Genomic DNA, 14,273 nt, shown 5'->3' on the forward strand with positions numbered 1-14,273 from the left:
TCCTTTTGTGACCTTCTGACAAGCAAACTCAATGGGGAAGTCAGATTCATTTAGCAATCGTGTTACTTAACAATCACAGTTATTCAGTTAACAACCAAAGAAAGGTTGTAAAATGAGGCAAAATTCACTTAACTGTCTTGCTTAGCAACAGAAATGTTGGGCTCAATTGTGGTTGTAAATCAAGGACTACCTGTACTGTGTTTTCTTTTATCTGAATCAGATGTTACATTTTATTTTTATTTTACCTTATCTTTTGATACTGTCATAAGACTACTACATTAATAAACTACTATTACTACTTGCACAGGGCTCAAGGCACCCTCTGGGAAGACTCGATGCTGCCATCTTGGGGCGGCCAGCAGGGGGCAGCCTTCTTGCCACTGCCAGGTAGTCTCTGCCAACTCAGTGCCGCCATTTCTTCGCAGGACATCTCAACACTGGAAAGTCGCTGCCAGAATAACTCACTGAGGGTGCTGGATGGAGAACCGGACAAGAGAGTGGGCAAGCTGGCTGTCAGAGGATGGGGGCGAGTCATCGTAGACTGGGCTCAAGGCCCCAGTTGCAGTCACCATCTTGATTTTTTGGACCCCCCTTGCAGACACTTCTGTATAGAAACTAAGCCCAACCATCTCAAAGTAGGAGGTAAGCAAAGGATAACACATATCACATTTATTTTTTTTTTGTCTATACAGTTACAGTTGCATAGCTGTTGTTAACATAGAACAGGGGTCTTCAGACTTGACCCTTTTATGACTCATGGACTTCAACTCCCAGAATTCCTCAGCCAGAGTGCCTGGCTGAGGAATTCTGGGAGTTGAAGTCCATGAGTCATAAAAGGGCCGAGTCTGAAGACCCCTGACATAGAATTTACTTGGCAAGATTTGAAGAGAATGACTTCTATGTACAGAGAGCACCTGAGTGGGCTGGGAAGAACAAGTCTAGATGAACTCTAGTCCCTCATCGGCCAGCTGTTCTTTGAGCCAAGGAATAACTTTGAAGAGGTTGAGGTGATAATCCCTGGCAAAGGAGGGATTATGCCTCTGGAATTTTTGGGGTTCCTCACATGACGCAATATTATGACCGCAGACATCAACCACACCCCAACTAATCACGCCAACCTACAGAAGAAAGAGATAGAAAAACATGAGAAATCCCACCCTCGAATCTGACAGCTTTCACTGAAGGAAAACCACCATTAGATAAAGAAACAAAAACAATACCTCTCTTACGTGACTTTGCTTTGTGAAATTATGGCTGCGAATGGACATTCAGTCTGAAGATTCAGAGATAATTTTTGGAACTGCGGGACATGCGACCAACTTACACACAGCTCAAAGATAAGATATCTAAATGGCATGGGTCCGGATTACCTTAGGGAGCACCTGCTACCAGCATCAGCTTCCCATCGTCCTGTGCGCGCCCACAGGGAGGGCCTCCTTAGGGTTCCGCCGGTTAGGGATTGCCGGCGGGTGATTCCCAGGAGGAGGGCGTTCTCTGTGGGCACGCCCGCCCTTTGGAATGAACTGCCGATGGAACTTCGGACTGCCCCCGACCTTCGCTCGTTTCACCGGGACTTAAAAACTTGGTTGTTTGAACTGTCTGGCCTGGACTGAGGGATTTTAAATTTAAATTAATTTTAAATTTTAATTTTAACTTTATCTTAATTTTGTGGGCTTGTATTAATTTAATTCTATTTTAGTCTTCCTTTTTGTATTGTGTTAACTTGCCCTGTGAACCGCCCTGTCTCCTTCGGGAATAGGGCGGTATATAAATTCAACTAATAAATTAATTAATTAATTAATATCTACGGAGATTCTCATTCATTTCTGTTACGGTTTTCCTGAAAGTGCTTTTTATTTATTTATTTTATTTATTAATTTGATTTATATACCGCCCTTCTCCCGGAGGACTCAGGGCGGTGAACAGGGCAATACATAAAAACTAAATACAAAAATTAAAAATTATTAAAACGTGATTAAACAATGCCCATAATAAATTAATACAGATTAAAAATTGAAGTCCATTTATAAAAATCCCACCCAGTCCCATCAGGCCAGGCCAGCTTGTTTAAAGAGATGGGTTTTAAGATCGCGCCGGAAGGAGCGGAGATCGGGCGCCATCAAGAGGCAACTGGACTTTCTTGGTTTTTTTCCTTGAAGACGTTTCACTTCTCATCCAAGAAGATTCTTCAGTTCGCTCCTCATCCAAGAACTGAAGAAGCTTCTTAGAGGAGAAGCAAAATGGGTTCAGGAAAAAAGAAAGAAAGTCCACTTGCCTCTTGAAAAGACACCTTTGGAACAGAAAGGTAATAAGAATTTCATCCCGGCCATGATCTGAAGCCGACAGGTTGAATCTAGGGCAGGGGTGTCAAACTCAATTTCATTGAGGGCCGCATCAGCATTGTGGTTGACCTCAGGGGGCCGGGTGGGTGTGGCCAGGATGGGCGTGGCCTCCTGGGTGGGCGTGGCTAGAGTGCGTATGGCCCACTGGGTGGGCGTGACCAGCTCTACATCGTTCGCATCAAGGGTGCCTATGGGGGCCTGGGTAGGAGTGGGACAGATCTGAGGGTCTCTGGCAGGAGGAGGGTCTCTGGGCCAGGGCCAAGGCAGTGGGGGCCGTTCCCTCACTGTTTCCAGGATGGCTTCGCAGGCCACATGAAACCACTTCGCGGGCCGGATCCGGCCCCCGGGCCTTGTGTTTGACATGTCTGATCTAGGGCATTCACACACACAAGCTGTGGTCTAGCAGTTTTGGTGAACTAACCACTCACCTGAATATAACGCAACTTTTTCTGAATAATGAGAGGACCACCAGAGTCACCTGCAAGCCAAAAGAAAAAGAGATTTAATCAAGGGACTGAGCTGGGTATGGAGAGATCAGATCTATAACTCACACAGGAATCCAACTCGTCGGAGAATTTCAGACAGATATCAACATGTATGCAAATGTAGACGTCATTCAGTGATGTAAAAACTAGAGGATGTATTAGAGAAGGGATTGGGAACCACCTGCATGGTCCCACCCCATATAGCCTTGACTATACGCACTTTTGTTGACAGGGTGATGTCTCTGCTTTTTAGTGTGCTGTCTAGATTTGCCGTGGCTTTCCTCCCCAGGAGCAAGCGTCTTTTAATTTCTTGGCTGCAGTCCCCGTCTGCAGTGATCTTGGAGCCCAGGATAAAATAAAATCTGTCACTTCCTCCATTTCTTTCCCATCTATTTGCCAGGAATTGAGAGGGCTGGATGCCATGATCTTGATTTTCTCAATGTTAAGTTTCAAACCCATTCCTGTAACCTGATGCAATTTGAACCTAACCAGCTCACATCAGAAAACTGCTTCCAAAGTCTAAAACCTCTGTCTCCAACCTTTCTGGGCTCGAGGACCGGAGGGAAGGAGAGCAGTTTCAAAATTGGTGTGTGTGTGTGTGTGTGTGTGTGTGTGTGTGTGTGTGTGTGTGTGTGTGCATGCGCACGGGGCCATGCACACTGGCACGGCACTAGCAGCCCCGTTTGTGCGTGCAGCATGCGCTGGTGCGTGCACATGCGTGAATGACTGCACTAGTGGCCCTTTCGCACATGTGCAAATGGGCCATGAAAATCACCTGGGCTAGTGGCGCATGCACAAACGGGCTGCAGACACCTGCCCTGCGCTAGCATTCTTGTTTGCACCCATGTGCATGTGCACAGGGCTGCGGGCACTAGCGCAAGTGAGGGGAAATACGCACCTACGCATGCATTCACCAGCTAGCCATTTCCACAGCCTGCAGACCAAGAGCCCAAGCCCGGTCCCAGGCCACGGACCATAGGTTGTGGACCCCTGTCCTAAAAGTATGGGTAAAGGTTTCCCCTGTTCCGTCATGTCCAGCTCTAGGGCGCAGTGCTCATCTCTGTTTCTTAGCCAAGGAAGCCAGCATTGTCAGAAGACATTTCCTGTTCTGATTCAGGGTCAGCCTGTGGGTTCGGCAGTTGGGTCGGACGAATCAGAGGAGGAGGGGGGTGTTGAAGACCTTGCTGAGGGGGTTGAAGATCTTGCGGATGATAGCCCTCAGGCAGGCCCCTCCCACTTGGTCACCATGGAGACCCAGCTGTGTGAGCCTGACAGTGTGGATGAAGATGACCCACAGCTGGCCCTGTTCAAGGACGCCCGACGCAGGAGGCAGTCAAGTAGGAGTAAACAGAGGAAGGCTGTGGGGCTTCTCGGAAGGAGGCAGAGAGAGGCCACGCCCTGAACTCTTTATAAAGGGAATGTTTAGGGAGGGCTGGTTTGCTGAAAGCAACCGCTCAGATAGTGTTTCAAAGCTCCTGTATCTTGGTTTGTGTCTTGTTTGTTTTTTGTAGTAATAAATTTGGCAGACGTCATTCCAGCCTCTTGCCGTTTATAAAGGGGTTGCCTTTTCTGCAGGGCCGGTAGCAGGCTGGTACAGAACATTTCCATGGTCATGTCGCCAGCATGACTCATATGCTGAAGCGGACAGAACGCTGTTACCCTTCCATGGAATTGGTACCTATTTATCTACGTGGATTTGCAGGCTTTCAAACTGCTGCACTCAGGTCTTGAACCTGGACCTGTCAGCTTTCCAGCTGACAAACCTAGCGTGTTTAACCATCATGTCCCCATTTCCCAAAGGGTGTAGGGTGTAGTTATATTAATGAACTGATGCATTTACACTGAAAGACCCTGAAATACAGGGCTTCCTGCCTGAGCAGGGAGTTATATTAGAAGACCTCCAAGGTCCCTTCAACTCTATTATTTCTGTTACAGTCCATTCAGAGTGAAATATACAGTATTATATATTAATATATTGTATATATTGTAGAGATGGAGGTCAAGGATATGAAGGGACCGTGTGCAGAAAACTGCCTGCCTTAGTATCCTGTTATCCGCATGTCTATGAGCTCATTCCAATTAGCACTGCCAAGGACTGCCAGGAACCAGCTAGATATGGGAGACTCTGCCCTGGCTGGGATGTTCGGATGTTCTCTAAGATTGACTAGGGAGTACACCAATAAACAATGCTTTTGCTTTGCGCTCTTTCCTGCTTGTTAAAACTGTATGAATACAATAAACTCTGCGTAGGCAGACAGACATTTTGGGACACCCTGTGATGACTGGTCTCTGAATCCAACATATATAATATATTAATACCTGCTGTTATGCTCATGTGAATGTTACTGTTGAAAAGTCCAATTTTCTGTTCCCAGGTGTGTCTCCATTATAACTTCAGCCCAGAGCCAAAAGGAGCAGAAGGGCATTCTCTTAGATGCTTGCAAACAAAGTGTCTCCTTGCTTTTATATTCTTAAACATCTTTAATAAATAATTCCCTTTCTTCCTGCAAATGCTGCTCTACTGTTAGGTATATGTCTGTGGCCTAACTGGTTGGGTTGGCAATATATATGAACTACGATTGTATCATTGTGATAGAACTGTAATGTATCACTTTAAATGTGTAATGCATTGCATCATATTTTCTAATGATTGGCCAGCACTGTTTCCTATGGCCATAAGAGGGAGCTAGAGACATCGCTTCTCTCTCACTTGCTGTTGCTTGCTGTTTATCGTAGTTTGTGGGTTTGCTACTGTTTTGCTAAACCTGAAGAACTGTGTTTGACTTAAGGACTGGTAAGAAGACTGTATCGGATAATCCTAGGACTGTTGTTATCTGCTATCATTTTATTACTCGTGTATGATCTGGACTGTTCTTTCCTGGACTGCGCTATTGTCTTATCCCACAAGTAAAACTTTGTACACACCTCAGTGTATCTGTGCGGTTGCTGTGTAAACTTAACTACTCTCAGTATTCTCTTTTTCTGTGCAAGCTCTTGTTCGCTCAAGAGTTGCTCTGCTCATCCTTGTCATCTACTATGACTTGCAAGATCAGTTGCCATGAAGCTTTGGAGGTAACTTGGTTTCAAGAGGGCTAAAGGGTTTCTTATACCCAGGAAACAGCAGAGAGTACCATTATTCCTCACCTTTGCACGTATTGGGGTCCAGCACAGGCTCCTGTCCCCCCGTGCAGAGAAAGTTATCAGTCACTACTTCTTTGATATTGGTAATGTTTTTGTAGAATTTGACATTCCTAGCATCTTGTTCACAAGCCATTTTCTGGAAATAGAAAAAGGAAATAGAAAAATTGAGCACATCACTACAGATTATCACTAAGAGGCATTACATGTTGTTGTTAGCTGCGAAGTCAAGTCCGACCCATCACGACCCAATGGACAACGTTCCTCCAGGCCTTCCTGTCCTCTACCATCTTCTGCAGTCCATTTAAGCTCACGCCTACTGCTTCAGTGACTCCATCCACCTCATTCTCTGTCGTCCCCTTCTTCTGTTGCCCTCAACCTTTCCCAGCATTAGGCTCTTCTCCAGTGAGTCCTTCCTTCTCATTAGGTGGCCAAAGTATTTGAGTTTTAGCTTCAGGATCTGGCTTTCTAAAGAGCAGTCAGGCATTACATAGTTATCACATTTAGCCCCAGTTCATTGGAGCGGGGACTGTTGGAATGCAGTCTTTAATGAGTCCCAGTTTAGGGTAAGTACCAAGGTCTCTACTCATGACATTGCTGCAACCCTCTTTCTTTTTGACCACCGTCTCCTTTTTTCTGGTTCTCAAGAGATGCTGCAAGCTGCCTTGTATTCTCTATTTAGCTCACCCAAAGAACAGCTAAGGTTCTTGAACGACGGCTATGTTAAAATCCTGGTCCATCAAGCCTAATTTTCAGCTCTGGAGAATTTGGAGAAGTTATGAAAGGACATTCGATAAACACAGCCCGTTTGGGACAGATTTACCATTTTAGTGAGAAATAAATTTATATTAATTTGTAGGTCAAACTGCTCTGTCCATTAGGAATAGCAGGGTTGGGGTGGGGGGGAGAGAAAACAGTACTTGGCAAAGTGGTATAATCCAGCAAAAGGAGTCTCAAGAAAAGAGATGTTAAAAAAACAAGGTCAGCTCTGGTTGGCCTTTTGGCTTTTTTGACTCCCTTCTGGGCAGATAACCTCAGACAAGATGATTTATTTAGTTGCATTATCTTGGCCCTTTTGACTCCCGGCTGCAGGTACCCCTTGAAGGGAATCTGGTGTTTTTTTTCCTATAAGAGAGTTTGCCCATGAAAATGTAGACCTCCTCTTAAATCAAGATCAGGATTTTTCCTTTTTTATCTATATACAAGATTCAATCACCATTGAAACCAATACAATAATTCAACGAAATGGACCCTGGAAATAGATGTTATCCAACTTGATAGTTATTTAGTTCCAGAAACAACCTGGAAAATATTTATTTGAGATTTTATTCTGGTGTTTCTCTCTCTCTGTGTGTGTGTGTGTGTGTGTGTGTGTGTGTGTGTGTGTGTGTGTGTAAAACAGTCATATAAATTCTCTACATTTATTATTAATTTGATATATTCAATTGAGGCATTGGCTGACTCCCAAAGGAAGGAAGGGAGGGAGGGACGGAGGGGGGAGGAAGGAAGGAAGGAAGGAAGGAAGGAAGGAAGGAAGAAAGAAAGAAAGAAAGAAAGAAAGAAAGAAAGAAAGAAAGAAAGAAAGAAAGAAAGAAAGAAAGAAAGAAAGAAAGAAAGAAAGAAAATGATCAGGGAGGGACACAGGGAGGAAGGGAGGGAGGAAGGAAGGAAGGAAGGAAGGAAGGAAGGAAGGAAGGAAGGAAGGAAGGAAGGAAGGAAGGAAGGAGGAAATATCAGGGAGGGAGGGAGGGAGGGAAGAAGGAAGGAAGGAAGGAAAGATCAGGGAGGGAGGGAGGGAGGGAAGGAGGAAGGAAGGAAGATCAGGGAGGGAGGGAGGAAGGAAGGAGGAAATATCAGGGAGGGAGGGAGGGAGGGAGGAAGGAAGGAAGGAAGGAAGGAAGGAAGGAAAGAGGAAAGATCAGGGAGAAAGGAAGGAAGGAAGGAAGGAAGGAAGGAAGGAAGGAAGGAAGGAAGGAAAGAGGAAAGATCAGGGAGAAAGGAAGGAAGGAAGGAAGGAAGGAAGGAAGGAAGGAAGGAAGGAAGGAAGGAAGGAAGGAGGAAAGATCAGGGAGGGAGGGTGGGAAGGAAGGAAGGAAGGAAGGAAGGAAGAGGGGGAGGAAGGAAGGAAGGAAGGAGGAAAGATCAGGGAGGGAGGGCGGGAAGGAAGGAAGGAAGGAAGGAAGGAAGGAAGGAAGGAAGGAAGGAAAGAGGAAAGATCAGGGAGGAAGGAAGGAAGGAAGGAAGGAAGGAAGGAAGGAAGGAAGGAAGGAAGGAAGGAAGATCAGGGAGGGAGGGCGGGAAGGAAGGAAGGAAGGAAGGAGGAAAGATCAGGGAGGGAGGGAGGGGGGGAGGAAGGAAGGAAGAAAGGAAGGAAGGAAGGAAGGAAGGAAGGAAGGAAGGAAGGAAGGAAGGAAGGAAGGAAGGAAGGAAAGATCTGATATCTTGGAGCCTTCAGGTGTTAGATTTGATTTAAGGGAGCCTCACTCCACCTAATCTTGTTAGAGTATCTTGCTCAAAGATCTCACCTTTTCGCTATTCTTGATCTGAACAGGCCTGCGAACTAGCCCGGCACCGTCTTGGTTTTCGTACTTACAGTTGGTTACAAAGAAAGAACGAATGTTTCCCACAGGTAGCAGCTCATTCTCTGTTAAACCAAACAATATGAAAAGAGCTTAGTGAACTGCCAAAGGAAATTCCTTCCTTTGGAGGGAAGAGGAACATCTAGTGAGGAGAAAGAAAGAAAAGAGGGGAAGATGCTGGATGAATCAGGAATACCGTGGACCAGTGGTGGCCAACGTTTCAAGCAAGTTTGCTCCAAGTCCAATTCATTCATGTATGAGGTCGAATCAACCTAGGATGCAGCGCAACATGTTACAAGAGGGATGCAAAGAAATTCAGAGAACAGGTTCAGAGAAGAGCCATAAAGGAATTCTGGGAGTTGAAGTCCACAAAACTTGCCAAGGTTGAGAAATGTTACTTTGGAAGAAGATTTGGCCCTTAGGGAACCTACTGCTCTTCTGCCCCATGTTGGTTACTTTTAACACACAAACAATCCTCTTACCATGGTCCTGACACGTGGTTGTTGCGAGAGGCTTCCTCAGAGCTCGGGTTGTTCCTTGTGTACATGGTAAACAAATTGGCCTGTAGGGGAGAATATAGAACATTGAATAATAGAGTTGGAAGGGACCTCGGGGGTATTCTAGTCCAACCCCTGTTTGAGCAGAAGATCTTATTTTAGGGATCTCCAACCCCCAGTCCGTGGACCAGCACCGGTCTGCAGCATGCCAGCAACTGGGCTATGCAAACATGCGAAGCCCCATCCTCAGGATGCAGGCAGCACGCAACCCCCCCCTCCAGTCCATGGAAAAACCTTTCTCTATGGAACCATTCCCCAGTGCCTCAAAAGTTGGGGGCTGTTGCCCGAAATAATTCCAGGCAGATGGTTGTCCAGTTTTTTTTTAAAGCCTTCAGTGATGGAGCACCCACCACTTCTGAAGGCAATCAAGAAGTGCAAGGAGACATCAAAAAGAGCCTTGGTGGAGCAGAGGGCTAATGCCTCCTTAAGTAACACCAGCTGCCTGCAATTAGTGCAGGTTCGCATCCCACCAGGCTCAAGGTTGACTCAGCCTTCCATCCTTCCGAGGTAGGTAAAATGAGGACCCAGATTGTTGGGGGCAATTAAGCTGACTTTGTAATAATGCCGCTTGGGGGGTGTATGCAAGCCCTAATAAGCAGGCATATACATAGAATGAAGGCTACTGCTAAGCTTGTAAGCCACCCTGAGTCTTCAGAGAAGGGCGGGATATAAATGGAATTAAAATTAAAAAAAAATCAGCTGGGCCTCATTATGACTCTTGAGTTTCTGCCCAGATCTTTTTAAATGGAATTATTCTTCCCCAGGCACTAATTAGTCTTTTATGCATAACTTCTTCCAACCTAAAATAAAACAGGAAGCCCCGTGCTGGCTGAGGGATTCTGGGAGTAAAAGTCAACACATCGTAAAGTTCCCAAGTTGGAAAAAACACTGATTTAAGACATACCACCCCACCAATTTGCCTTTTAAATAGGAAACAACCAGCTCATCTTTGATAATAAAAGACCGAGATTAAAAATACCACACATTTCGTAGAACTAAATCAAAACCCAGAGGACCCAGATTGTTGGGGGCAATTAAGCTGACTTTGTAATAATGCCGCTTGGGTGTGTGTGTGAAAGCCCTAATAAGCAGGCATATACATAGAATGAAGGCTACTGCTAAGCTTGTAAGCCGCCCTGAGTCTTCGGAGAAGGGCGGGATATAAATGGAATTAAAATAAATAAATAAAATAAAATAAAACCAATGTCTTGATTCTAATATTTCTTTGAGACAAAACTGAAAGGGCTCTGCCGTCTCTCTCTCTCTTTGTGTCTTCCTGCGAGATCTCACCTTGCATTGAAAGAGTAGACCACTTTTTCCTTAAGTTTTATCAGGGCGATGTCATAATCATAGAATTCAGGGATTCCGTGATTTTTCAGCTTTCCGATCTGGTATTTTGGGTGGAGTCGAATTGCCTCCACAGGATACTGTTTCCTGACTAGGAAATAGGAAAGTAAAACATAAGACTTCCTGCTGTCTTGGGCTGCATAGCTTATCGCCACATGGTGGGACCATCAGCTGCCCATTTGGCTACTCCCTCTCAAAAGATAATTTTGTTTACCAATTGTGACTGTGATCTGGTCAGCCGTATCTTTCACAGTGAAGCAGTGAGCTGCCGTCAAGATATAATACTCAGAAATGAGGGTTCCTTTGCAGTGTTCAAACCCTACCCTACCGGAACGCTGTGATTGGAAGAGAAAAATCATTATGAGTAAGTCGCAAAAGCTTCCTACATAGATTTCCTTGGAAATAATCCCCATTGCATTCAATAGGATTTACTCATTATTCAACATTAATTGAAGAATTTGTACTATTCCCATAGCGATAGCACTTAAGACTTACAGTATATACTGCCACATGGTGCTTTACAATAGTCCCTGGGTGGTTTACAACATCAGTATATCATTATAGGGTCAATGTTTTGCTCCCTTGGGAACGTTGGGAAATAATTTTGAAGTTCAAACTTCAAACATCTAAGAGGATCTCCCCACTTGCATCCCAGTCAACATTTTTTTTTCCTGCAATGTCCCCATGAAACTGCCTCCAAGTCATTTTCAGCCCATGAATAGATCAGACATAAATAATCCTTCCTAGGCTGGTAATATTAAGGTAATATTTTCATCCTTATTCCAACATTGTGGGCGCCCCGGATTTATGGAATCGGTTGCCGGTTGAGCTCTGGATGGCACCCGACCTTCACTCCTTCCGGCGCGATCTGAAGACTTATTTGTTCGAACAAGCCAGCCTGGCCTGATGGGGGATGGGTTGGGATTTTATTGTTGTTGTAAATATATTTACCTACTGTTTTAGCTTGGGCATTTTGTTTGGTGGAGCAGTGGGCTAATGCCTCCTTAAGTAACACCAGCTGCCTGCAATTAGTGCAGGTTCGCATCCCACCAGGCTCAAGGTTGACTCAGCCTTCCATCCTTCCCAGGTAGGTAAAATGAGGACCCAGATTGTTGGGGGCAATTAAGCTGACTTTGTAATAATGCCGCTTGGGGTGTGTGTGAAAGCCCTAATAAGCAGGCATATACATAGAATGAAGGCTACTGCTAAGCTTGTAAGCCGCCCTGAGTCTTCGGAGAAGGGCGGGATATAAATGGAATTAAAATAAAAATAAAATAAAATAAAATAATTCTTTTTAACTTTTGTAATTTTCTACTTTTATATGTTTGCCCTGTTCACCGCCCTGAGTCCTTCGGGAGAAGGGCAGTATACAAATAAAATAATAATGATAATAATAATAATAATAATAATAATAATAATAATAATAATAATAATAATAATAATAATTATTATTATTATTATTATTATTATTATTATTATTATTATTATTATTATTATTATTATTATTATTATTATTATTATTATTATTATTATTATTATTATTATTATCCAGTAGCAGCCTCAAGATAATCTAAAATCAATGAGGCATCATGGAGAGAGCCCGTAAGAAACAAGGAATATCAAATCTTACTCTGGTTACAGGGAGTCCTCAACAACTGAGCCCAAAATTTCTGTTGCTAAGGGAGTCAGTTGTTAAGTGAGTTTCCCCCCCATTTTATGACCTTTCTTGCCACACTTGTTAGGTGAATCGATGCAGTTGTTCAGTTGGCAACACGGTTGTAAATTCCCTGTTGAATTTGCTTCTCAGAAGGTCACAAAAGCTGATCATGTGATCCCAAGACACTGTAACTGTCATAAATGCAAATCAGTTGCCAAACATTCGAATTTTGATCATGTGACCGTGAGGTGGTAAGTATGAAAAAAAATATATATCCAGTGCTGCCGTTGTAACTTTGAACAGTCACTAAATGAACTGCTGTAAGTCAAGGACTATCTGTATAACTAAAGAAAGCGTTCTTCTCTGAGCTTAATTCTATTCCAAAGGCCACCCTTACCCTGATGGAGATATTGGTGTTCCAGGGATTCTTCTTTTGATCTTCTGTTTTGTGTTCTTTTGCCAAGCCACACATAGACAAAGCTTCACTCTCATCTGGAAATAGAGAGGCACTTTTCTCAGACCTTTGAGTTTTCTACATAAGCTGAAGGCCTAGGCTAGGCAAGAAACTATGACTGAGGGATTCCTTGAAAAGGATAAGAAGGGTAATAGGAAGATTAGGTAGCTATGGAAAGTCACAATCCACACTAAAAAGGAAGCGGGGTAAACTCTGGAAGGGTGGGTTCTTACAGGGCAGCACGGTGACTCCGAGGTTAAGATGCTGGGCTTGTCAGCTGGAAAGCCAACAGCTCAGGTTCAAGACCTGAGCTCCAAGAGAATGGGTGAGTTCTGGTCCTCGCTCCAGCTCCTGCAACCTAGCAGTCCGAAAGCATGCAAATGCAAGTAGATAAATAGGTACCACTTTGATGGGAAGGTAACTGCGCTCTGTGACATCATGCCAGCCACATCACCGCGGAAATGTCTTCAGACAGTGCTGGCTCAATGGCCTGGAGACCCCTACAGTCAGCAATGACTAGCGGAGTCAAATCTGTAGGGTCCCTAAACTCAGCGGTTTTCCGAGAAGGATTACAAGCCCTATAGAAGCCTACAAACAAATCAACAAAAGGTAGGTTCACATTACCGATCATTTCATCAAAGGCTTTTTGCAGGTCTTCAATTTTCCTCATTATGAAGAGATGCTGCTCACCAGGTTTTTGTGATGCCAAAGCATTCAGGACATTCTCATTGGTTTCTTTTCCAACACCAAAGGCATAAACATCTGCAAGCAAGCATGGATAGGTTGGGAGGGAAGTACTAATGTTCCTGACCAAAAAAGGCAACAGTCGTTGTAGTGGTGAGTCCTTAATAAAGTGCAGCATTGCAATTTTTGTCAGTCTTCCTGGCTAACACCAGGCTATCAAAAATCTTTAGACATTTCATTGTGACACTTCGGCTACTAGTTTTGGCAGACTTCCAAAGCAGCTGGATTAAATGAGGATTATTATTTTTTTTACTTCAGACAAAAATAAAGCCACACACAATAGTTTGCCCACTGCCATTTTCAAAGTTGTAAATTACCTTGATCTTTTTTATTGCTTTAAACTGGGCTCTTCAAAGTTGGCCCTTTTATGACTTGTGGACTTCAACTCCCAGAATTCCTCAGCCAGCATGCCTGGCTGAAGAATTCTGGGAGTTGAAGTCCACAAGTCATAAAAGGGCCAACTTTGAAGACCCCTGGTTTAAACCCATAGCTTCTTTCTTCTAAATCTCTGAGTTGACTGACACTAGTGGCTTGAAGCGAAGTGGTTGTTGAACCATTGTGTTCACATCTAGCCTGGAAACTGCTAATTTTATACTCAACACCTACACTTAGGAGTTTTCATCTAGTATCAGAATTCTCTCAATGATCCATCACTATTTATTTATTTATTTATTATATTTTTATACCGCCCTTCTCCCGAAGGACCCAGGGCGGTGTACAGGGCAATAAATACAAAAACAGGATACAAAAGTTAAAAGCGATTAAATAAATGCCCAAGGGTAAAACAATAATTAAGATGTATTAAAAAACCAACCCTAACCCATCAGACCAGGTCAGACTGCTCAAATAGATACGTTTTTAGATTGCGCCGGAAGGAGCGAAGGTCGGGGGCCATCCGGAGCTCAACCGGCAAGCGGTTCCATAGGTCTGGCACGCCCACAGAGAACGCTCTCCCCCTGGGGGCCACCAA

General features: G+C 44.2%; 1 protein-coding gene across 1 annotated transcript in view; it reads right to left on the minus strand.

Annotated features, from left to right (window-relative positions):
- Positions 1-566: 566 nt before the first annotated feature.
- Positions 567-14,273, minus strand: part of LOC308661480 (complement factor B-like) — a 46,833-nt gene continuing 33,126 nt past the window's right edge. The window contains exons 10-18 of the mRNA XM_081316413.1: positions 13,184-13,321; positions 12,503-12,597; positions 10,663-10,783; positions 10,392-10,539; positions 9,027-9,106; positions 8,491-8,609; positions 5,972-6,104; positions 2,771-2,820; positions 567-1,118 (exon numbers count right to left, since the gene is read on the minus strand). Of these exons, the coding sequence (XP_081172539.1) occupies positions 939-1,118; positions 2,771-2,820; positions 5,972-6,104; positions 8,491-8,609; positions 9,027-9,106; positions 10,392-10,539; positions 10,663-10,783; positions 12,503-12,597; positions 13,184-13,321 (1,064 nt within the window). The 3' untranslated portion in view covers positions 567-938. The remainder of the gene's footprint in view (positions 1,119-2,770; positions 2,821-5,971; positions 6,105-8,490; positions 8,610-9,026; positions 9,107-10,391; positions 10,540-10,662; positions 10,784-12,502; positions 12,598-13,183; positions 13,322-14,273) is intronic.

This window comes from Vipera berus (assembly GCF_964194415.1).
Source record: "Vipera berus genome assembly, chromosome: 2".
In the NCBI taxonomy this organism is placed as follows: domain Eukaryota; kingdom Metazoa; phylum Chordata; class Lepidosauria; order Squamata; family Viperidae; genus Vipera; species Vipera berus.